This window comes from Hipposideros armiger, unplaced genomic scaffold (genome assembly GCF_001890085.2).
Source record: "Hipposideros armiger isolate ML-2016 unplaced genomic scaffold, ASM189008v1 scaffold_1586, whole genome shotgun sequence".
In the NCBI taxonomy this organism is placed as follows: Eukaryota; Metazoa; Chordata; class Mammalia; order Chiroptera; family Hipposideridae; genus Hipposideros; species Hipposideros armiger.
Window position 1 is genome coordinate 33,302 of NW_017732936.1, and position 26,001 is coordinate 59,302.

General features: G+C 38.5%; 1 protein-coding gene across 3 annotated transcripts in view; it reads left to right on the top strand.

Moving 5' to 3' along the window:
• CR1 (complement C3b/C4b receptor 1 (Knops blood group)) overlaps positions 1-26,001 on the top strand; it is a 99,214-nt gene that overhangs the window by 29,954 nt on the left and 43,259 nt on the right. For 2 of the 3 annotated variants that reach the window (XM_019634331.1, XM_019634332.1), the window contains exons 5-15: positions 600-998; positions 3,067-3,246; positions 3,341-3,443; positions 5,977-6,062; positions 13,037-13,255; positions 16,909-17,088; positions 17,670-17,769; positions 20,821-20,906; positions 23,286-23,684; positions 25,183-25,359; positions 25,442-25,544. In XM_019634331.1, coding sequence (XP_019489876.1) covers positions 600-998; positions 3,067-3,246; positions 3,341-3,443; positions 5,977-6,062; positions 13,037-13,255; positions 16,909-17,088; positions 17,670-17,769; positions 20,821-20,906; positions 23,286-23,684; positions 25,183-25,359; positions 25,442-25,544 — 2,032 coding nt within the window. Of the gene's footprint in view, positions 1-247; positions 350-599; positions 999-3,066; positions 3,247-3,340; positions 3,444-5,976; positions 6,063-13,036; positions 13,256-16,908; positions 17,089-17,669; positions 17,770-20,820; positions 20,907-23,285; positions 23,685-25,182; positions 25,360-25,441; positions 25,545-26,001 lie in introns of those variants that run through there. The other variant, XM_019634335.1, reaches the window with a different exon arrangement.

Below are 26,001 nucleotides of genomic sequence, written 5' to 3' on the forward strand. Positions count from 1 at the left end.
CTTCTGTCTGGGTGAAAGCTGTCTGTCCTACCCTCACTCTGCAGCCAGGTAATTCATTTCCTTTCTGTATGTCACTGGTGCCTTTGGAGCTGCTGCCCCAGCACTGGAGCTCAGAGTGAGTGAATCCATGTACAGGCCCTGTAAGAGGGACACCTGCAACTCTAGCTGTCTTCTGTCTCACCTAGCCACAATTTCTGCTGGTTTTCATAGCCAGAAGTTATGGAGACTTCCCTCCCTGGCACTGGAACCCTGGGCTGGGGAGCCTGGTGTGGAGCTGGGACCCTTCATGCCTTCAAGGAGGAGCTCCACAGCTGAGATATCCCTCCTAATTTTCAATCACCACACGCAGGTATGGGTCTAGCCTATTCTGTGTCTCTACGCCTTCTACTAGTCTTGATGTGGCTTTTTCTGTATTTCCTTAGTTATAAGACTTCTGTTCAGCTTTACTTCTGTCAATTCTCAATGATGGTTGTTCTGTAGTTTAGTTGTAATTTTGATGTGGTCGTGAGAGGATGCAAGTACAGCATTTACCTACTGCACCACCTTGTCTCATTAGTTATTTTAATTCATTATTATTTAAATTGCTTTTCTTTTCCCAGGTATTCTTTGTGAGCCACCACCAACCATTGCCAATGGAGATTTCTATAGCAGCAACAGAGAATATTTTCAATACGGAATGGTGGTGACCTATCACTGCAATCTTGGAAAGAGAAAAAAAAAGGTGTTTGACCTCATAGGCAAGAGATCCATACATTGCACCAGCAAAGACAATCGAGTTGGAACCTGGAGCGACCCTGCCCCTCAGTGCATTATACCTAATAAATGCATGCCTCCAGTAATTGAAAATGGAATAAAGGATCCTGAGGACAGAAACTTGTTTTCCTTAAATGAAATCGTAAGGTTTAGGTGTCAGCCTGGCTTTGTCATGAAAGGACCATCCAGTGTGCAATGCCAGGCCCAGAACAAATGGGACCCAGAGTTGCCCAGCTGTTCCAGGGGTGAGTCTAATTGAGGCCTTGTAGTGGCCTATAGATGACTGAGTTGTAGGAGGATCAGAAGATTAGTGTTTGTTCTGGTAGAAAGATGTGTGATGAGCAGTGTGATTGAGTAAATGTTTTTGGGAGGGAAGTATGTGTAAGTGTGTGTGTGTGTGTGTGTGTGTGTGTGTGTGTTAAATTGAGAAGCAAAGCTAACTGCGGTCAAAGAATGTGAAGTTTCTTTAGGCTTCTTATAAATAGAAGTTATTTGCATGCAGCACTACCTCCATTCTTCATTGTCTGTCAGTTAGTCTTAAGCATATTGATTGCTAATATCTAGTGACTGATTTCTCTGTCATTGCACCATAATACAGGCTATGTGTGCACTTAATCCTGAAATCAAAAGTATGATGTGGTTGCTATTCTTTCCATGTTTTACAGACAAAATGAGTATTATAGAAGTTAGATAACTTTCCAAGATTAAACAGATATTAACTTATGGACTGAAGACTAGAACACAAGTCTGCCTGAATCCAGAGCCATGGAAATTAAAAACCACTCTAGATATCTCAAGGAGTACAGATAATAGGATATAAGGATGTTGGAAAGGCAGGAAGAGCAAAAGAAGGAAGGCATTGTTATCAGAGAGCAGGAAGCTGCCATTCCTCCTAGAGTAGAACATAGGCACATGCCCTCACTAGTGCAAGTGTCAATATGCAGGCATCTCCTCCAATACTGCTAATGGTGCAGGAGACACCACTGCTCCCAGGATATTGCTGAGGTTGCTGGAATCAAAGTCATGCATTACTAGAAGTAGAATTGCTGCTGCTAAGTAAGAGCCATCAACACTGCCACTTCCTGAGCCTCCTTTAGAAGAAGAATGGCTTCTACCTTGCCTCCCTGCCTTTTAATTTGCTGTATATGTCACCAATTGACAAAGCTTAACCATAATTCAGCTTGCAAGGAAGATGAGCAGCTGTAGTTTGCAGGCTTCCAGCCTCAACAGTCAAAGGAGAATGCAGAGATGTTGTCCCTGAGTCAACAGAAATTGAACCAACACAGTACTTAAATACCATATAACTTTGCTTTTGTTAATCAAGGAGGCAGAGGGTAATGAGCCCTGAAAATGGGTTTTATAGCACCGGAGTATTTACAACGTTTTTAAGTGGGTCATTTATTCTAGTCCAATCACCCGTTTTATACTTAAGAAATCTGAAGTCCAGAGAGGGGAACTGACCTGTTCTAAGCCAAAGTAAAATAATTTTTAATTTTACTACAGTTCTATATAATTTAGTTGAGACTTAAGTGCATTCTGATTCTGAGTTCAAACCAACTGTTCAAAGAGATAGTCAAAGACTCAGTTACAATATGCTGTGTGCAATATGTACTCTCATGAGGGTGTAGCCTTTTTTTTTTAAAGATTTTGTTCAATGGTTGCCCATCTTCTTGTTGGAATAAATTAAGTGTTTAAGCAACACCTGGGTATACAGAGTGTAGAGAGGAAACTCATAGTTCCCCTCTAACCCACATCTGGTGGCCACTGAGAGAGGAGTTGAAAGGGAATGAGAAGAGATGTGAATCCTTTTGGGTGCATTAGAGTGAGACTGGTGATTGGCAAATCAGTGAGATGAGACTTGGGCAGACACATTCCTTAATGCTTAAAATGTGGACTGTAAATTGGTGATGCCTTTCTAGAAAGGTAGCATGAAGATATAAAAATCCTTCCATCTTAAAAATTGTGTACTGGGTGACCAGTAATAGGAAACATTCTAAAAGGGAACTGTCTGCTGTGTAATCTTAGGTCAGTACTTTAGATGAAAAACAATTGAATCAAGTATATTTCAGTTCTAGTCACAGTTCTGTAGTGAATCAGTTCCGTGGCTTTTGTCAAGCCACTCCCCCCATCTCTTCTCTCTCTCTCTCTCTCTCTCTCTCTCTCTCTCTCTCATTTTGCCATTAATAAAATGAGGGTGTTAGCCTACCAGATTTTTTGCAACATATATACTTATAGTTATGATTCTGTTGGCCATTTACCACTCAGGAAACATTATTTTCACACAATTAACATCATTTGGTTCTCCTTCCCCAGTATGTCAGCCACCTCCAGAAATCCTGCATGGTAAACACAACCTCAGCAACAACAAGGAGAACGTTTTCCCTGGGCAGAGAGTATTGTACAGCTGTGAGCCTGGCTATGATCTGAGAGGGGCTGCTTCTCTGCATTGTACACCCCAGGGAGACTGGAGCCCAGTAGCCCCCAGATGTGCAGGTGCCTACATTCTTGTTTGGTTTGACATTTTGAACTTGTGTCTTTATTCTTCATGTGCCAGTGTTATTTCTGTTTGTTTTACTTCTTTTTCCAGTGAAATCGTGTGCTGACTTCATAGACCAAATCCCTAATGGCCGTGTGCTAGTTCCTCTTAATCTTGAGCTTGGAGCAAAAGTGTCCTTCGTTTGTAATGAAGGGTAAGTATGAGTTTGCCTGGCCTTCTGAACATTGAAATTGGAGTTAAATGTTACTTCAAAAGGGGAAGATTTGGCTACCAAAAAAAATTCAAAAAAATTAAATTTTGGAAATATATATGGGAAGGAAGAGTAAAAACTAGGTGGAACTAATAACATGCAATATAAAGGAAAAACTGGGACATATATTGAATGGAAGGTTCAAAGATAAATACAAATACTTGCTAAGCATATATATAGGTGACACATTAAGTGAAAAAAATAATATTTTCCAAGCAGAAAAGAATAAGTAATTTGGAGAGTTCTGGGGAAAGTTTGCTATGTAACAATAAGCTTATTAAAAATAACTAAGATAATTTCAGAACTATTTCAAAATTTTTTAATTTATTTTTTATTTATTTTAATTATTCTTTTTCAGTTTCAGTTGACATTCAATATTATTTTATATTAGTTTCAAGTGTACAGCATAATGGTTAGACATTTATATAATTGAAGCAGTGATCCATGAGGAAATTTTTTAACTATCAAAAGTGAAATTTGTAATAGGAGTGAAAGTATACAAATAAACATTTTTTAAAATTAAAGTTTATTGGGGTGACAATGGTTAGTAAAGTTACATTGGTTTCATATGTACAATTCTGTAATACATCATTTATGTATCACATTGTGTGTTCACCACCCAGAGTCAATTCTCCTTTCATCACCATATATTTGATCCCTTTTACCCTCATTTACCACCACCCCTCTCCCCACTTACCCTCTGGTAACTACAAAACTATTGCCTGTGTTTATGAGTTTTTGTTTCTTTGTTTGTTTGTCTTATTCCTTTGTTGTTTTCAGTTTTATATCCCACATATCAGTGAAATCATATGATTCTTGACTTTTTCTGTCTGACTTATTTCACTTCGCATAATAATCTCAAGATCCATCCATGTTGCAAATGGCACTATATCATCTTTCTTATGCAGAATAGTATTCCATTGTGTATATATACCACATCTTCTTTATCCAATCATCTATCGAAGGACACTTTGATTTTTTCCATGTTTTGGCCACCATAAATAAAGCTGCAGTGAACATCAGAGCACAGCAAAATAAACCATCGACAAAATAAAGAGGCAACGAACCAAATGGGAGAAGATTTTTGCAGACAACGCCTCCAATAAGGGGCAAATATCCAAAATATATAAGGATCTTAGACAACAACAACAAAAAACAAACGATCCAATTAAGAAATGGGCAGAGAACCTGATGACATTTCTCCAAAGAGGACATAGAGATGGCCACTAGACAGATGAAAAGATGCTCAACATCACTAATCATCAGAAAAATGCAAATAAAAACCACAATGAGATATCTCCTCACACCAGTTAAAATGGCTGTCATCAAAAAGACAAATATTAATAATATTAATTAATAATAATTAAAAATATTAACAATAACAAGTGTTGGAGAGGCTATGGAGAAAAAGGAACCCTCATACACTGTTGATAGAAATGCAGATTGGTGCAGCCACTATGAAAGGTAGCATGGAGGTTCCTTAAAAAATTAAGAATAGAATCACCATATGACCCAACAATCCTTCTCCTGGGTATATACCCCTAACAACTGAAACCATTTATCTGTAAAGATATACGTGCTCCAATGTTCAATAAACATTTTTCTATCCAGTCACTACTTTTTTTATCCAGTCACTAATCTTCTGGTTAGTAATGGGCTAAGGGCTCTGAAGTGGGATCATGATGGCTGATGTTAATGTTTTAGATCAGGTTATCAACTTGTTTATGTGAACCTAGAGCCCTTGACCATGTGAACATCTCTACATGGGAAGTATTAAACATGGGCAACAAAACACCTGATCTCAAAATGTTCTAAAGAATCCTGACAGGCACCCAATACCAGTACCCAATACGATTTAAGAGCCATCAGGGTCCCACAGACATTGAGAATTCTGGGTGATTTCATACAAAAGTCGTTTCCAATCTCCTTTTCTTTTCCCTAGAGAATTCAAACATATGCTTCAATAGCCGAACATGCTGTTGTAAGCCCTGTTCCCAACCATCATAAATGTAGAGACAAAAGAACAATCTTGGTTCTTTTTCCAGTTATTCTCTGCTTTTCCAATCCAAACTGGGAGCTGCTTTACTTGCTGTTCCACTGTCGGCCTTAGGAGAATGTTGCATTAGAAGACTGGGTTTCCCATAATGACAATGAGTAGATTTATCAGGTTTATCATGGGATGATCAGCTAGAGAGTCACTTCTCTGAGTCTGGGTCCAGGATCTAGGAGATGGCAGCCACGACTACTTTCTTCACTTCAGGCTGGGACGGCATATTATGTGACCAAGTTACTGTGCTTTACGCTTCTCCCTTAATGGAGGCTGTGATTTGTCCAGATTGACATGGCCTCTGAACCTCTGCCACCTGTTTGTTTCCAATCCTTAAAATACTGAGATTTTTGGCAGGGTCTAAAATTGCAAACTAATGGCATTTTTGCCGAAACAAGCTCACTTATTCACTACCGTTTTCTTTTTTAGATTCCAACTAAACGGAAGTTCTGCCAGTCATTGTATCTTGGTTGGGATGGAAAGCCTCTGGAATAGCAGTGTTCCTTCCTGTGAACGTGCGTAGAAAGAATAACAATTCTCTCCCCCTTAATCTGTTGAGTATTTTGACCTGTGACCTCCCCTGTTGTGGTTCTTCTGTGTTCTAATCTGAATTATTGAGAGATAATTGCTAAAATGGTATTTCCTTGTAATCAATTTGTTGTGATGCATTTTACTGTGCACCATGTGTTTTGAGAACCATTTGCTCAGTCTCTGTCATCTTGAATTCCGTTCTATGTGATAAATCCTGAAGTAGTTTGCCTCTAGGTTAGGAGAGATTACATAATGTAAAGCTTTATTCCTCCTTTCCCTCCTCCCTCACTCCCTTCCTCCTTTCTTTTTCTTTTTTTTCCCTACCATCCAAGTGCAATCTCTATAATTTTTCTATCTATTTGCTACTATATAAATGTGAAACATTCATTCAATCAATTATTTACTAAATACATACTGTGTGCTTGACGTTCTTCCAAGCACTGGTATTACAGCAGTGAACAAGTAAGTTAACTCCCTGTCCCCATGTTACCTATACTCAAGTGGGGAGATGGTCAGGAAAAAAAATAAACAAATAAATGTTATGGAAATGATAGATCAGAGCAATGAAGGAATGAGGGGAAAGTGGGGAACAGCATTACAAAGGGTAAACAGTTTAAGACTCCTTAAATTCTCAAAGTATGTACCTAAATAAATTTTAAGATTCAGGAAAAACAAGCTGATTAAAAAATGAGTCTCCTCTGTGCAGTATCACTGCTGATTTCTCCTAGTCTACCCTTTTATATTTTCCTCAATGGAAGAGTGGACTTTGTTTCATCTTTTGATCCTAAAGATTGGAAAATACATATTTTTTAAACAATCAAATTTTACTATAATGTTTATGTTACTAGAAATCTACTCAGACATCATAATATGCTTTTCATAGTAAAACTTATGAGAACATAACTTATATATAGATGCCTGCTATTCAAGATAACCATTGTTCCTTGATGTAACATGACAAGTGGTTGTCCTACTGGCATGCATTAGAGCTCAGTTATGGGTTGGACTATCAATCTTATTTTTTTATGACTCTTACTAGGTGATGTAGCTTTTTCCTAACCCCAATCCTAGTTAGAAATGCTAATTAGAAGTGAGGAGGAGAGTGTTTTAAACAGACAGGCAGATACTAGAAAGAAGTAACAATTTGAAACCTGACAGAAAGGAGAAAAATAATTATAAACAGACCCATACATTTTTAAAAACAAAGCAGTCTGAATCATTAGCGTTTTTACAATGACCATAGGTGTTTCAATACATTGTGTTAGCACTGTTGTCATAATTGAGATTGATGGCCAGTATCAACAAGGTTTCATGTCTTTAAGGCCATTAGTACACATGGAATATATTGTAGAAAAATTTCCAGAGAATATAAGCTGCTTGGAAGACAGTGACTTTATCTGTGCTCTTCACCACTATTTCCTCAGTCCCTGATGAGAGTGGCTGACACAAAATAAGTGTTCCATGAATATTTATGGAGTAAATGAATGTGTTACCCTCCAAATGGTTATTTTCCTTCCTTAAAATTTTGGGGGAGACATCATCGAAATGGCGCAGAGAGGTGGGCTCCCTGAGTTCTCCCCTGGAAATTACCACAAATTGAACAGCTATAACTCATCAGAGGAACCTCTGCTCATCACACAGAACAGCTAAGAGACTCGCACCATGATTACCTGAAGGTGGGCAAACTGGGCGAGTCGGGGAAGAGGGAAAGGAAGCGGGCAGAGATGCAGCCCGCATCCGCGGCTGTGGAGACGCGGGGCCCCAGCAAGCAGATCGGAGACAATTACAGCAGCAAGGCGACGGGCTCTCTCCCTACACCCCATTAGTCCTGCCTAGAGTTCAGCAGAGAGTACGGCGGTGTCCAGCATCTGAGGCAGAAACCTCAGCTACAAACTGTGGCTGGGCCCTCTTAGAAAGCAAAAAGCAACTCCATAACCAGGATCTGACCCCCAATGCTACCCCCGCCTTTCCAGAGTCCTTAAACTGGTCCCTGAATAGGGGAATAGGGTCAGATTACAGAGGTGCTCCTACTCCCCAAAACTAGAAAAGCTCAGCTAGGGAAGAAGCTGCAAGGAGTGTGGGACTGCCTACCCTGCCCCCACCTTTGCTCCCAGCAGGGCAACTTCAGCTGCTGAGTCACAGCAGGACACATCAGAGGCAGAGCTGGTCTTTTAGCAGCTCAGAAAGCTCACACCCTTCAGGCCCCCATTGGAAAGAGTGCCCCAAGACCCAGGAGTCTTCTGGCTGCAGTGCTCTCAGCGCATGCATCTGGGCGGGGGAGAGCAGATATGGCTCTGACTTCTAAAAACTACCGACCACACCCCGTAGCCCCACTCATCTAGAACTGCATCGCCAGGGTCACTCAGGGCATCCGACGGCCGGCTCTGCCTCCACATGACGCAGAGGAGATTTTGTACAGCACAGGACAACCTGGAGACAGCTTGGTAGAGTTTAGCCAAGACTGGCACTGTTTTTTTGGTTATTTTTTGCTTTTTAGGTTTTTTTTCTTTTTTTTTTAATTTGGTTGTTTTTGTTTTTCTATTTTATTATTATTTTAGTTTTTTATATACATATATATGTATATGTATATATATATATGTCCATATATATGTATATATTTTTTTCTCTCCCCCTCTCCCTTCTTTTCTTTTTTCTTTTCCCTGCTCTACTTTTTCTTCTTCTTTCTATTTTTCTGCAATTTTTTTTTCTTTTGGTGTTGCTATTTTGTTTGTCGTGTTCCTTTTGTTTTTTGTATTTTTGATACTTCTGTGCATGTTGAGTGTGGGTTGTTGGATGTTTTCACATGTGAGAGTATCTGGTTTCTTTTGTTGGCTGTTGTTGCTGTGCTTGTTGATCCATTTTATTCTGAAGGCGCTCTGCAGCAGGGCCCAGCCAAAAAAGCACAAGAATCATCACACCCAGAGGCCAACTCTGGAACAAACCAGGGCATTACCGGGTTTGACCTACAAGAGTCATACACAAAGGGAACTCTCTGTAGGCACAGGAGCCCATAGGGGCCAAGCCCCATCTGAGGGGTCAACCCTCACACAGCAGCTCATACACTGTGGACATAGTCAATCCTCACAGCTAGTCAGCCTGGGAGTCAATCCCACCTACTGACAAGCCAAAAGCAATCAAAGCTCAACTTCAACAGGAGAAGACACACAACACAAGGAACGCCTCTGGAACACATGCACAGGAGAATAGGGAGACTGATCAATTCAAATATAAAGGACACACACCAGATAAGTCCACCCAGCAAAGATTGAGAGACCTAGTGGATCTCCCTAATACATCGAAGCAAGCACAAAGAGTAAGCCAGAATGAGAAAATAAAGAAACACATCCCAAATAAAAGAACAGAAGAAGCCTCTGGTGTCAGTGGAACTAGAGGAAATAAAGACAACCACCTACCAGAGGCAGAGTTCAGAACACTGATGATTAGAATGTTCAAGGAAATTACTGAGAATATAAAGAAGGATAGAGAAATGATGAAAAACAACCAGTCAGAACTAAAGAATACAATTACTGAGATAAAGAACACACTCGAAGGAATTACCTGCAGATTGAATGAAGCAGAGGATCGAATCAGCTACTTAGAAGGGAAGATAGCAGAAATCCCCCAAGCAGAACAACAACAACAAAAAGAATAAAAAACATTGAAAATAGTTTTACAGAGCAGGACGATAGCATCAAGCGCAACAACATGCACATCATAGGAATACCAGGAGAAGAGAGGGAACAAGGGATCAAGAACATATTTGAAGTAATAATGACTAAAAACTTTCCTAACCTGACAAAGGAAATTGACATACAAGCCCAGGAAGTGCAGAGAGTTTCAACCAAGATGAACCCAAACAGGCCCACATCAAAACACATTATAGTGAAAATGGCAAGGGTTAAAGACAAAGACAGAATTCTAAAAGCAGCAAGAGACAGGCAGCAAGTTACTTACAAGGGCACCCCCATAAGAATATCAGCTGACTTTTCTACAGAAACCTTGCAGGCCAGAAGGGAGTGGCAGGAGGTATTCAAAGTGACGAAAACCAAAGGCCTACAACCTAGATTGCTTTATCCAGCAAGGCTATCATTTAAAATTGAAGGACAGATAAAGAGCTTCCCAGAAAAGAATAAGCTAAAGGAATTCATTACCATCAAGCCAACATTGCAGGAAATGTTAGAAGGGCTTCTTTAAGCAGAAGAAAGAGAAAACAGAAATAACAATATGGCAATAATGATGCACCTATCAATAATCACGTTAAATGTAAATGGATGAAATGCTCCAATCAAAAGACATAGGGTGACTGAATGGATAAGAAAACAAGCCCCTTACATATGCTGTATATGTAAGAGACTCACCTCAGATCAAAAGACACATACAGGTTGAAAGTAAAGGGATGGAGTAAAATATTTCATGCAAATGGAAGTGAGAAAAAAGCTAGAGTAGCAATACTTATATCAGACAAAATAGAATTTAAATAATTGAAGCATATAGCAAAAGACAAAGAAAGACACTACATAATAATAAAGGGATCAATCCAACAAGAGGACATAACCCTAGTAAACATCTATGCACCTAACACAGGAGCTGCTAAATATATAAAACAGAAATTGACAGACATAAAGACAGAGATCAACAGTAACACTATCATAGTAGGGGACTTCAACACACCACTGACAACAAGGGACAGATCCTCCAGACAGAAAATCAATATGGAAATAGCAGCCTTAAATAACACATTAGACCAGTTGGATTTAATCGATATTTTCAGAGCATTTCACCCCAAAGCTACAGAATATACATTCTTCTCATGTGCACATGGAACATTTTCCAAGAAAAACTACATGTTAAGACACAAATCAATTCTCAATAAATTTAAGAAAATTGAAATCATATCAAGCATCTTCTCTGACCACAGTGCTATGAAATTAGAAAGCAATTACAAGAAAAAAACTGCAAAACATACAAATTCATGGAGGCTGAATAGCATGTTACTAAACAGTAAGTGGGTCAAAAATGAGATAAAGGAAGAAGTCAAAAGATACCTCGAGACAAACGAAAATGAAAACACAATGACCCCAAATCTTTGGGATACAGTGAAAGCAGTCCTAAGAGGGAAGTTCATAGCAGTGCAGGCCTACCTAAAGAAGCAAGAAAAATCTCAAATCAACAGGTTATCCTTACACCTCAGGGATCTGGAAAAAGAACAGCAAAATAAGCCCAAAGGGATTACAAGGGAGGAGATAATAAAGACCAGAGCAGAAATAAATGAAATAGAAACCAGAGAAACAATATAAAAGATCAATGAAACCAAGAGCTGGTTTTTTGAGACGATAACAAAACTGACAAAACTCTAGCCAGACTCATCAAAAAAAAAGAGAGAGAGAGAGAGAGAAGACTCAAATTAGTAAAATCAGGAATGAAAGAGGAGGAGTGACAACAGACACCACAGAAATACAAAAAATTTTAAGAAAATACTATGAGCAATAATATGCCAACAAATTTGACAATCTGGAAGAAATTATAATTTCTGGAAGCATACAACCTTCCAAAGCTAACTCAAGAAAAAACGGAAATTCTGAATAGACTGATTACCACCAAGGAAATTGAATCAGTAATCAACAAGCTCCCACCAAACAAAAGCCCTGGACCACATGGCTTCACAAGTGAATTTTACCAAACATTCAAAAAAGAATTATCACCTATTCTACTCAAACTATTCTAAAAAATCCAGAAGGAGGGAAGGCTTCCAAATTCTTTCTATGAGCCACTATCACCCTGATCCCCAAATCAGACAAAGACATTACAGAAAAAGAAAACTTCAGGCCAATATCCCTGATGAACATAGATGTAAAAATCCTCAACAAAATATTAGCAAACAGAATTCAGCAATATATTAAGAAGATCATACATTATGATCAAGTGGTGTTCATCCCTAGTACACAAGGTTGGTTGAATAACCGCAAATCAATTAATGAGATACACCACATCAACAAAATGAAAAATAAAAATCATATGGTCATATCAACAGTTGCAGAAAAAGCATTTGACAAAATCCAGCAGCCATTTATGATAAAAACTCTTAGCAATGTGTGAATAGAGGGATCATATCTCAACATAATAAAGGCCATATATGTATGATAAACCCACAGCTAACATCATACTCAATGAGTAATAGCTAAAACCATTCCCCTTCAGATCACGAACAAGACAAGGCTGTCCACTTTCTCCACTGTTACTCAACATAGTTCTGGAAGTTCTAGCCACAGCAATCAGACAAGAAAATGAAATAAAAGGCATCCAAATTGGTAAGGAGTAGATAAAATTGTCATTATATGCTGATGACATGATACTATACATAGAGAACCCCAAAGATTTCACCCAAAAGCTATTGGAACTGATAAGCAAATGCAGTAAGGTAGCAGGATACAAAATCAATATTCAGAAATCTGTTGCATTTGTATACACCAATAACAAACTATCAGAAGGAGAAATTAAGAAAACAGTCCCATTTACAGTTGCTTCAAGAACTATAAAATACTTAGGAATAAATTTAACCAAAGAAATAAAAGACCTGTACTCAGAAAATTATAAGACACTGAAGAAAGAAATAAAAGAAGATACAAATAAATGGAAACATCTACCATGCTTGTGGATAGGAAGAATTAATATAGTTAAAATGTTAGTACTACCTAAGGCAATTTTTGGTACTTAATTATAGGTGTTAAGTTTCTATTACCCAGAAAACTTAACTGTCTGGAAGATTCAAGATAAACCAATTTCTTTTGTACTTTTTCGATAAAAAAAGAAATTGAGATTGCATTTCACGTAGTCCATTTTAGCAAAGGCGTATGTCATAACTGTTTTTTAGGTAGCACCAACCATAGCACCGAATGACTGTAGAATACCTGTGGTGAAAACTCCTCAATGAAACTGAGAGATCTTGCCTTCTTTCCAGAAATCTTGTGCCCAAATCCTCCAGATATCCGTAATGGAAGACACACAGGAAAACCTCTGGAAGTCTTTCCTTATGGAGAAGAAGTGACTTACACATGTGACCCCCACCCATACAGAGGGATGACCTTCAAACTCTTTGGGGAGAGCACCATCCGCTGCACAAGTGACAGTCAAGGGAATGGGATTTGGAGCAGCCCTGCCCCTCGCTGTGGACTTCCAGGTTAGTACATACTACCCTACATCCCAAATGGCTTCAGATTATCTAAACCAGATCTTCTAAATTTTTGCAATTAGTTTCATGTTTATTTGTGAACTTGACACAATTAATTGCCAAATCAGTAATAAGATTCTGATGACTTTTGCTGGTAGAGGGCTGGTGAAAAGCAAGAGAGATGGTGAATGGTGGTTCTATTTCTCACTAGAATTGGAAGGAAAACAATTTCAAACCGTAGGAGTTGAAAGCAAATACCGAAGAACCTTAACTTACATAAGCTATACCATCTTCACAGGTTTTGGAGGGAAGCACAGGCCAGCAGGGAACAAAGTCAGGCAAAATCACTTTTAATTACCTATTTGGCCTGAGACCCCTGTGCATTCTCTATGAAAGTTGGGCTGCATTGTAGATAAATCACAAAGATTCCTTTGGCTAATTTGGGCAGCTAAGTTCTAAACTAAAATAAGGCTTACTTTCTCCTTAGCCCACACTAATTTTAGCTGTTGAAGTCTTTCCACTTTGGTAGAAAGAAAAAGCAAAAGAATATGAACTCAAGGGAAAATGCAAAATAAAGAGAGTGTGTAGTCCAAAGATCTGGAAAAGTTTTCTTTGAGGGGTGGGGTGGAGGGAGGAATTTGGGAAGGGAAACAGCCAAGTTGTTTTCCTTCAGTCTTAGTTGTGGAGGGTGCAGCTAGCTCAGCTCCAAGTCCAGTCGCCATCCGGCCGCCCGTTAGCAGCTCAGGGCAGCTCAGCTCACGGTGCCATGTTCAATCTTAGTTGCGGGTGGGTGTAGCCCACCATCCCATGCAGGAGTTGAACCAGCAACCCTGTTGTTAGGAGCACATGCTCTCACCAGCTGAGCCATTCTGCCACCTGTTGGCAGCTCAGTGGCAGCTCAGCTCGGGTGCAGCTCACTGGCCCATGTGGGAATCGAACAGGCAACCCTGTTGCTCAGAGCTTACACTCCTAACAACTGAGCCACTTGGCCGGCCCTGGAGAAGTTTTCTTAAGACATCCAACTCCCCTAAGACACCCACGGTCAAGAAGTAAACATGGGAAAGAGAAAATAGATTGTAGAAGGGACCTTAGTTCTGACATAATATGCTAACCACTGGGAAACTCTGGAAAAGAACAATTCTAAAAAAAAAAAAGACCAAGTGCTAGTCAATCAGAAGTCATTTTGGCCCCCACTCTCCTCCTCCAAAACCATGGCTTCAACTTGGGATGCACCTATGAACCTGTTTACCAATGTAGAGACCTAGTCCAGATTTACTGAATCAATAGTGAGAGGCAGTATTCCCTTAAATTCTGTGATTTTTTTTTTCATCAGAACCCTATCTGAAATAGTAACCTGTAGGGAAGATGTTAAAAAAATTTTGCCTTTATTGGCTTATGTTACTTTTTTTCTTTTCCACCTATTTCCCTATTGTGGGGTGATGCTAGCCTCCCCCATAAGAGGTGATGGTTAGCTTTTTGGTTTCCTCACATGAAAGACTGCCTGTGAGATGGTTCCCTCGCGTGAGGTTGGCTTTCTGTTTAACTCTTGGTTGGTTTTTTGTTTCCTGGCATAAAAGACTGCATATGAGGTGATGGTTAGCTTTTGTCTGTCAGCGTTTTGTTTCCTCACATGAGAGATGCATGTGGGTTTCCGTCATGTGAGAGAGACTGCATTTGAGGTGCTGGTTAGCTTAGGGTTAAGTGAATTTCTCCCTTGTCTCGTTCCCGGCAGGAGAGATATGTGATGGTGTTGCTTTCTGTCTGTTTTGCCCGCATCAGCAGATGAGGTGAAGTAACTAAGTTGTATCAGGATGACATAACAGCCACGTTGCCAAGTTTTGGAAGGCCTTGAGCCGCTAGTCCCGGGTGAGAACAGCAGGTGGTGTTTGTCTGGATGAACTGGCCCTTCAGCCGGATAAGCAATATTTTATCACAGGGACTGCTGAACCCCCTCCTAACTGGCCATTCCCTGAGGGGGGGGGCAGGATCAGGGAGTCAGAAATGGGGAGACAGAAACGGGGAGGCAGGAACGAGAAACTTGGCTCTGAAGCACATCAAAGGAATATATATATGAGGCAGACCTCAGCTTGCAGTTGTTCATTTGGTGTTCCTCATTGATCATTTGTCATAGTTCTGGCATGCGCACTGGGAACTTGTACGCAGCTTGCAGCCTCAGGAGATGCTCTGACTTTCAGCCGTGGATCTGGTGAGGTCTGGCTGCTTCCCAACCTCTCCAGTGTTGTTGCCTCACGATTTTGGTGAGCTTTTGGCATACGCTGTAATCAGTTAACATCTAATAGAATTTACTACTGTATTTGGATGTTCCTTATTGATTTCATTTGTGTATTTAGTCAAATTGATTTCATAGCCTAGTTTTAACTGTCTTCACCTTTTGTAATTGCCCTTTTTTTATTGTCTTGATTGTCTTTGTCTCTTGCTATTGTATGCTGCTAACCCAACTGATTGGATATTGCTCCCTAAATTGATTGGATGTTGTAAAATAAATTGATTAAATATTGCTAAATAAATCAATTAGTTCCCCTAGTGTGTGCTCCTGTGCCCCTCCTCCCCGCTCACCATTACATAACCCTAGTTTTATCAGCTACATTTTAGACTGGAGACTTGCCATGCCATTCATGTGTGATTTGGCCTTAGATGGTAAATTTTAGACATAACTGGGAGCTCCTGGACCTAGAAACTAGAACAGCTAATAGTTAAGCTCTAAAATAAAAAGTAAATAGACAATATAGATGGATAAATTTCCCATGAAAAGCATTGAAAATAAGCCAAATTTTTATTTTGAGAAAAATTATTTAATTATGTTCAAGAGATCAGAAATTGATTTGCAAATCTTCATGCAGAGGATTCTTTGGGTGCAAGGTTGACTCTAGCATAACCATGACTATTGAATAAATAATTGGAAAGGAGGTAGAGGACAGTTGAAAGAAAAGTTAAAAGAGAAGTTATTGTCAAAAACAAGTGGAAATGATTTCTGTTTTTCTAAGCACATGTACTTTTTTGAGTTCATGATATTTGAATCCAAAGTGAGGTTTTAATCCTTGAGCCTAGAGCTAATAGGCCATAGAAGCATGGAGCTAAAGCTAAAATTTGATTCAACATACACTCCAAACAATGTTTTCTTATAACAATAACCATAGTTTTGTTTGTTTGTTTTTACTTTAAAGAGATGCTATTTGTTTCTCCTGTGTTGAAATGGGTGGCTTGGGAATCAGACCTACAAAATTGGTGGCTGCTTCCTCATGCTAAAAATTATACTGAGTTCTTCATTCATGCTTGTGAGTCCTTCACTGGAGTTTCGATGTGCTGACGTACAAAAAAACCAGACGGGAATGGTGGAACCTGGACAAGAGCACTGTTTCTGGCTCCCTGAAAATGTGAAAAATTGAATTGAAGCTGTCCTTTACTGTAAATTATCTGAGTAAAATGACAGATGGCAGAATACCTTTAGTGTATACAGATAGTGTATTTTCTAATGGGGATGTGCTAATGGAACTTTCCTTCCCAAGGTTACAAGGAAATTATCTTTTCAGAGCCAAAAATGTATTTTGTTCTGACATTAAATCTAGTAAGAGAGAGAGGAAGAAGAAGAGCCTTGGGCATCTCTTTGTTAAATCTGATGTTCTTGATATCTTGTTTTCTAGGTTACTGTAACACCCCAGATAATTTTCAATTTGCTAAATTGAAAAACCAAACCGATGAATCTGTGTTTCCCATTGGGACATCTTTAAGGTATGAATGCCACCCTGAGTACTACTGGAAGTCATTCTATATCAAGTGCCTAAAAACTATGATGTGGTCAAGTGTCAACAACGTCTGCAAACGTGAGTAACCCCTGCATTGGAGCTTTCCCATGTCTGTCAACTCATCCTTAGGATATGATTTTTTATTTTTTATTTTTGGAGATAAAAAAATTTTGCTTATCAAGTGTTCATATAGGCAGATATAAAAGTTGGTCTTGTAGGTCATCCCTAAGTATTGGTTGAAATATTTATTTCATGAGAATGTTTCAAGAAATATTTGCAAGAGAACCCATTCCCTATGAGAAACTAAATAATGAATGAATCCAGACCAGGAAAAAAATTATAAGGAGACATGAACTGTTTGAATAACCAGGTGGGAAGAATTTTATACTGGTAGAATACAAGTCTATATGTAACCTTTATATTTTGATGAGAGATATGAGGTGGAGATAAGACAGGTCTAGATGGGAGGTCTTTTTGAAAGTGGCCCTTAGTAGGTACCAGATCTTGGAGCAATCAGGTGAGGGTACTCCGGTGGCACAAATCTGTGGAACCATCTCAGTTGCATATACTCCAGTAAGCTACAGTCAGGTTGGGACCGTATGTACTAAAAAAAGTCCGAATACTCTACTTGGCTTCAAAATTCTGTTTCTTTCCAACAGGTAAAGTATGTAAAACTCCCCCAGATCCTGTGAACGGTGTGGTGCACATAGACACAGACACCCAGTTTGGATCCAGAATTAAGTATTCTTGTAATATAGGGTGAGTTGGAAGCAACATCCCTTGGTTCAATATTTATGTGATAGCAATACTACCTTCTAGTCACATCTCAGAAAGGAGAACTAGGATATTACCACCTGCTCTTAAAAAGCCTGAATATAGGAGTTCAACTCCTGATTGAAATGAACAAAGGTATGCTAAGATTCAGGGGAGAACCTGTAATCTTGCTGGAAACCAGGGCAGTGCATACAGGAAAAGTAAGGTACTCACCAGGTAAAAAGGAAGAAAATGAGGGGAAGGTACAGTCAAACCATAAAAACAGCCCTAACTCAGAGCAGACATTGCTGGAAGACAGGTAAGGCCACGGAGAGACTGTGTGAGAAAACAAATCTTAAAAGTAATTGCACTATTAGTTTGCTAGGGCTGTCATAACAAAGTTCAACAAACTGGGTGGCTTAGAGCAGCAATAGAAATGTATTCTCTCACAGTTCTGGAGGCTGGAAGTCCAAAATTAAAGTGTCAGTAAGACATCCTCCTTCCAAAGCCCCTGAGAGAGGATCCCTCCTCGCCTCTTCCAGCTCCTGGTAGCCTCAGGCCTTCCATGGCATGTGGCAGCATCACTCCAACCTCGGCCTCTGTCTCCTGTGTCTGTGTCTTCACATGGCATTTCTCCTCTCTGTATCAGTCTATGTTCAAAGTTCTCTCTTTTTATAAGGATGTCGATCATATTGAATTAGAGCCCACCCTAATGACCTCACCATGACTTGATTACATCTGCAAAGACCCTATTTCCAATTAAGGTCACATTCATAGGGCTTGGGAGTTAACACTTCAGCGTACCTTTTTGAGGAACGCTATTGGACCCATAACAAAGCCCCATGTGAAAATGTCAGGCATAAAGTGTTTACTGGGCAGCGGTCCTGCCCTTGGTGCTTACACCAGCTCAGCACACAGTGGAGTCTTGACTGCACTCTCAGTGTGAGCAGCTGAGCCTGTTAGAGAATCTGGCTAAATTCGTGCTGCCGTGATAATACATGATAAGCACCGAAAAGCCACTTGTGGTCTCCAGTATATTTGTCACCTAACAGACCAGGGTACCTATAACCTGACAAACTAAAATTAGAGTAAATCTAGATATTTCTCTCTGTCTCTGAGCATTTTTGAGTACAATCTATAAATTCTCTGACTATACCTTTCATCTTGCATTACTCAATAAGGATGAACCTGTCTATGGTATAAAACAGAAAATCACTGAGCTTATGATAAGTTACAGGATGTGATGTAAAAGACACCAATCTGAAAAATCAGAAAGAATTTCCTCTTACAAACCAGAGTTACTATCAAAGTGTAGAGAAAATGCTTACAAACATATTCTGTTTATATATTTTTAACAAGATTTAGTTGCACACTGCTTCTGTACAACTAGTTAGGAAATCTGAAATGTTTGCACATGTTTGAAAAGCACAATTGTCAAACTAAAACAAAAAAAAATCTGTGGTAAATACATTGAATGCTATAGAAAATTAAAGCAGAGAGTAAGAAGAAAAATTAATCAAATTCCGCCGGAATTTAGTGGAAATGGATAAAGAAAAAGAGAAAAGGGAAGGTATGTGTAACACAGTACTAGGATTCAAAATGCATGTAATGGAAATTCAAAAAGGGAAAACAATATGCGTATACCTAGTCATCACTAGGAAATCTTCTGTATTTCAGGGATACAGAAAAAAAAAAGTTCAAGAATGCAGAAAGGAAAATTACTAAACTATAATACCTGTAAGAGAAATTGATGTATACTGACATCATATTGATCCTTCAGATCACTAAATTGCAGAAGATAGTGTTTCTACTGAGCCAAGCTAGTATTCACATCTAGAGTCTCCAAATATACTGTAAAGGAAAAGCAGGACCCCAAAATTACACCAATTAAATACACATTCTAGGAAGAGAAAAATAATAAATCCAGGCAATCCATAAATAATTTCTTTAAAAGGGAAAATGACAAAGTACAAAAGGATTATCAGTGATGTGGAAAACTGGTAAAAACAAAACAAAAAAACAATTTTTAAAGAAAATCATGGTCAAATATTTTCAACAAAGTTGTGAAACTAAATACAAGAGCTAATTGCTCAAAAGTGAAACTGCAATGTAATCATAATTTAATAACAACTTCTAAAGTCATGAAATATATCCATAAAACTAGAAAATGGGAAAAAGCAGGAAAAGATAGGCTAGACTTATAGTACATAGGGTAGACTCTACATATTTTGATACTAAAATTGAGAAAACAGGTTTAAATATATATGTTGTGTATATGTACAATATACACACATGAAATGAAATCTGTAATAAAAAAGAAACTGGATATTTGACTTCCAAATTGTTAGAACACCTAAAAGAGGTTCACCTATCTGGTTCATATAAAAAATGAGAAGGAGGAAAAAGGAATAGCAAGGAATGTATCTGTCTCTTCTGCCAGAAATAAGCCCCTCATTTTAGGGACAGATCTCTTATTCATTGCTACATCCTCATCATTGGACATTATGAAAAAGGTAATCCAAATAATGATGACAAAGCAAGGTCAAACATACCAATTAGTTCAGTAAATTTGAATGGTTACATCTTCTTGTCGAAAGACAAAGACTTCTAAAATGGGATCAAAAGCATCAAATCTTACGGTAGTTACAAGAAACATGCCTAAACTACAAGGACATAACTGTGTTAATTATATGTGTATATCAGGAAAATGCAAATTTTAAAAAATGGCAATGATAATCTGAGGGGAAAAAAAGAATTTAAGAAGGAAATCATCAAACAGGTCTAACAAAAGGATTGTTTTATATTGGGACACAGTACAATTATCAATGAAGTAAAAAATTAAGCTGAGAGTGCCATGAGGAATTACAAAGGGAATAGCCCTTTCAATAGTGAAAGGATAGGAAAAGAGACATAAGAAAACCTGGATAAAATAGGTAAAGTTTAGGCTAGTCCTTAGATGTCTCCCAGATTTTGTACTCTTGTCAGTTTTGCCATGTATGCATGCTCTGAGGAAGTTGATGGGAGACAGCATAATTAATTTTCACTTTTTGCCTTTAGGTATCAACTCATTGGTGATTCATCTGCTAAATGTATCATCTCAGGCACTACTGCCATTTGGGAGACGGAGCCACCACTTTGTGAACGTGGGTTGAAATCTTTTTCCCTATTTATCCTACCAGTTCATCCTAGCATTGCCCTCCCCCCACCCCACTACCTCTCCTCTANACCCCCCACCCCCGCTGAATTACACAGAATTAGTCTCATCCCTCTTGGCAATGGTGTCCTTCCAATATTTGAAGAAAACAGTCATATCCTAAAAATTGCTCACAATGTTCCAAGCTCCTAGTTCCTTCTGGTTTTTTCTATAAGTTATTTAAACAATAGTCTTGAACTTGTTTAAAACAGCCCCCAACTTCCTGTTTTGTTGGTTGAACACTTCCCAGTTTGAAGACCATTCTCTTCAGTGAAGTAAAGAAATACAAACTTAATGAAAGTAGCCCTGCCCCTCTCTGCCAGCTCTTAACATCAGGTTGTGTATTGGAACGGTGGTGCTCTCCTTTCCTCTTATTCTTTGTCGAAACAGTGATACGCTGTCTTCCTATGATTTGTTGGAATATGAGCTTCCTACACTTTAGGTCACATAGAGGAATGAGCAATTGCAAATTAACAAAGAATATAAAGAGAATATACCCCTGGTTTGGTGATAATGTAAAGAAATCAATACTCTCAAACCCAACTGCTGGTAGGATAAGTGGGAACAAACTTTCTAAAAGGCCAGTATACAATAAGTAACAAAACCTTAACACTATATACATGCCTTTAATTAGGGAATTAAACATTTTATGATTTTTTTTTAATCACCATGTTTTTTGCAAGGATGTTTCTATAGAAATATTTACCTACATTACTATTTGTGATAGTTAAAAGTCAAAACAAGCTAAATATTGAGCATAGTCCAATGTTTCAGAAATAATTCAGAACTGAATTAACAGTACTGAAATAACATATAAGATCTCACTTAAAACGGGAAGCATATGGACTGAAAGGAAGAAGGCATGTGTTCTGCAAAAAAAAAAGAAAAAATTTAAATATGACAGAATACATTAGCCAAGAGAGATATCTCTTTCAAGTGGAATCAGATAGTACATTCCTACACTGAATATTATTAAGCCAATAAAGATATTTTAGAAAAAATATGGGGTGTGTGTGTGTGTGTGTGTTTGTGTTAAAGATTACACATTAAACAGTTAAAAGTGATTCTTTCTAGATAAAGGACTTAAAGATAATTTTTACTTATATTTTATGAATTTTCTACAAGAAAGCACATCTTAAATATTTTCTTAAAAGTAATAATAAATAAATACATAAATGTGTGCCTCTTTTAAGGCATGGTGCCAAAAATGGTAGAAATATTTTTTTTCTGTTCCAGGTGCTTTAAAATACCTAGGAGTTATCTGTTACTAGGATACAAGATTAAATTTCTCTATAAAATTATCTGTGCTTTCCATCTTTTGGAAGTGTTTGTGATACATTTTTTCCACTTCTATATTCTACCTTTTCCTGAGTCAATATTGGCAAAATATATCTATATCTCTAATGTCCACATTGCCGAAATTATTATCATAAAGTAGAACACATTCAGTATTATTACTTCTGAATCTGTGACTGTTGTGTTTGTCATGTGTAGTATTGTGTATTTGTGTTTTATTACTTTTTTATTAGTTGTGCCAGAGCTTTTTGTCTTTATACATTTGATAAAGAGGCTATACTGTATGCTATATCATATTATTAAACAACAGAATAAAGCCAAATGTCTTCTATATAGAGAGAACTGAATTAACAGTAGTGAAATAACATATAAGATCTCACTTAAAATGAGAAGCATGTGCCATAAGAAAAGATGAAATAGTGCCATTCGCGACAACATGGATGGATCTTGAGATTATGATGCTAAGCGAAATAAGTCAGACAGAAAAAGTCAAGGACCATATGATTTCACTGATATGTGGCATATAAAACTTAAAAAACAACAAAGAAACAAGACAAACAAATAAACAAAAGTTCATAGACACAGACAATAGTTTAGTGGAACCAGAGGGTAAGGGGGAAGAGGGGTGGTAGATGAGGGTAAAGGGGATCAAATATATGGTGATGGAAGGAGAACTGACTCTGGGTGGTGAACACACAATGTGATATCAGATGATGTATTACAGAATTGTACACTTGAAACGTATGTAACTTTACTGACCATTGTCACCCCAATAAACTTTAATGCAAAAAAATGAGAAGCATGTGGACTGTAATAATATATAGACATATTTATTGAAATAATGTTAACTGAGAAGAGCAGAAGCTATAATATTGTGGTTACCTAATCTATAGTTGTGTAATAACATGTCTGTACATTATGAAAAAATAGGCAAGAGCAGAAGTGTTGTGAATATTCACATTTGGTAATTTGGATAATTAAATATAACTTTAAGAAACTGAGGTTTTGTTTAACTTGCTGTTCCTTTTCCCAGGTATTCATTGTAGACCACCACCACCCATTATCAATGGAGATTTCTATAGCAGCAACAGAGAATATTTTCAATACGGAATGGTGGTGACCTATCGCTGCAATCTTGGAAAGAGAAAGGAAAAATTGTTTGACCTCATAGGCAATAAATCCATACATTGCACCAGCAAAGACAATCAAGGTGGCACCTGGAGCGGCCCTGCCCCTCAGTGCATTATACCTAATAAATGCATGCCTCCAGTGGTTGAAAATGGAATAAGGGAGCCTGAGAACAGAAGCTTGTTTTCCTTAAATGAAATTGTAAGGTTTAGGTGTCAGCCTGGCTTTGTCATGAAAGGACCATCCAGTGTGCAATGCCAGGCCCAGAACAAATGGGACCCAGAGTTGCCCAGCTGTTCCAAGGGTGAGTCGGACTGAAGCTTTGCAGCGGCCTATAGATGTCAGGAGTTGTAAGAGGATCAGGAGATTAGTGTTCTGGGGCAAAGATACGTGGTGAGCAGTTGAGTAAATCTGGGGGGATGAAGCATGAAATGAGGAAGGTGTGTGTGTGTGTGTGTGCACGTGCATGTGCCATGGGCCTTCATTTTAAGAAGCAAGAGCTTAATTAATCAAGGAAGGACACATTTGGGACTCTCATATTGACGAATTCTCAGGCAAAGTACCAGCTCCAATATCTCTCAATTAGATTGAAAAATGACATGGACTTTCTGGTCAGCTGTGTAATAAGCACTTTATATGCACTAGCTCATCTACTGTTTACCAACCTCCTTTGAATAGTGCTATTCTTATATCATATGACAGTGAAGTTAGCTTGGTCTTTCAGAGGTTAAATAACTCATCCAAATCACATGCTACTAAATGGAAGACCTAGGAATAGAATGCATATGTGTCAGAGCCCAGAGCTTGAATGCTGTGGTTCTTTCTATATTTCTATCAATATATCACAGAAACTGGCTTATGTAGACAGACATCATAGCTGCAGAATAGTCACCTTAGAGTCTGTCTGTCTGTTCTGGTCCCCTCCTGTATTTTATTGTTAGGAATCTAAAGTTGAAAGTAAGAGTAACTTGTTCAAAGCCAAACAGATTTTTCATTCATCTTTAATTAGATAGAGATAAATGAGTTCTGATGCCTTGAGAACACATCAAAAGTGCTGTTAATGAAGGCAGCCAGACTTTGACTCAAATACTTTCTAAGCAATATGCCCTTTCATTACAAGGACTGGCTTATTGAAAGGATTTTGTTCTCGATGGCTTGTTTTGTCTTCTTATTCATCTGCCACAATAGCTGGCTTAGGAGTGGATTGGTAAATGTTGTAATTGATATATAGTGACAGAGAGGGAGCTTAAGTCTTTCCACCAACCCACTCAGCTTTGCCATTACTGAGAGAGCAGCTGGGAGGACGAACAGACAGAGATATAAATGTTAATTATTACTACACTTTGATCATAGGAGTACAATATAAGTGACAAAGGGAAATCTGTTAAATAGATTTAGGCTCAGGCAACCTTCTCATTACCTGAACAATGAGATTGTAAACTGGATTTCCTTTCTAGTAAATATGTGGGTGGAGAAGCCCACCAATACTAATAACACTATAATGAATAGCCAGCATTAGAAGAAGGGACCCCATACTTAGTAGACTTAAGAATATATTTTAGACTTTGTGTTGGGAAGAAGTGTGTTCTAATTCTCTATCTCATATTAGCTGTGAGGCCTTTGGTTATATCTCTCCTCTATTTATAACTTCCACATCAGTAAAATGAGGAGGTTGGAGTATCATGTGACTTCGTTTGTTAGACCTGAACCCTTTAGTTATGAGTCTGTCACTCCTTGGAAGGCTAAGATTTAGCAAATGATATTTTGTAACTGACAGGAATTTGAACCTGTTCTTCCCCCAGTATGTCAGCTGCCTCCAGAAATCCTGCATGGTAAGCACACGCTAAGCGGCAAGGACAACTTTCCCCCTGGACAGGAAGTGTTCTACAGCTGTGAGCCTGGCTATGATCTCAGAGGGGCTGCTTCCCTGCGCTGCACACCCCAGGGAGACTGGAGCCCAGCAGCCCCCAGATGTGCAGGTGCTTACACTCTTGTCTGGTTTGCAGATGTATATCTTTGTTCCTCACATGGCAGTCTTACTTCTGATTGTTTTTTCCTTAGTGAAATCATGTGCTGACTCCCTGGACCAACTCCCTAATGGCCGTGTGCTCTTTCCACTTAATCTCCAGCTTGGAGCAAAAGTGTCCTTCGTTTGTGATGAGGGGTGAGTGTGACCTGGAATAGAGACCAGGAACTCAATGCTGGATGCTGACATGCTGACACCCTGTGTAATGGGAATTTATCTAAAAGGGGGTCTGCTTCATGGAAAAGAAGTAATAAAAGAGTCTAATATCTGAAACAAAGATTGGGAAGTATGGTAAGAACCATATGGAGCCTTGAAGAGATGTTTAAAAAGAAAAAATGGAAAATAAACTGAATAGCAGAAATATAACAACAGATCTTGACTATTTAGGTGGAACACTGAGTGTATGGATAAACAATAATCTGTAGGCATGAAGAGATAAATATTCCAGAAGGGTTGTTTTTAAAAGCTTGACGTATAAGAGTGTTACTTATAAGTAACATGCAAGTGTTATTTCAGGAAATTTTTATACCAATAGTGGAATTTGGAATAGAAATAAAGAATAAGTAGAAGTATTTTTAATCTAGTTATACATCAT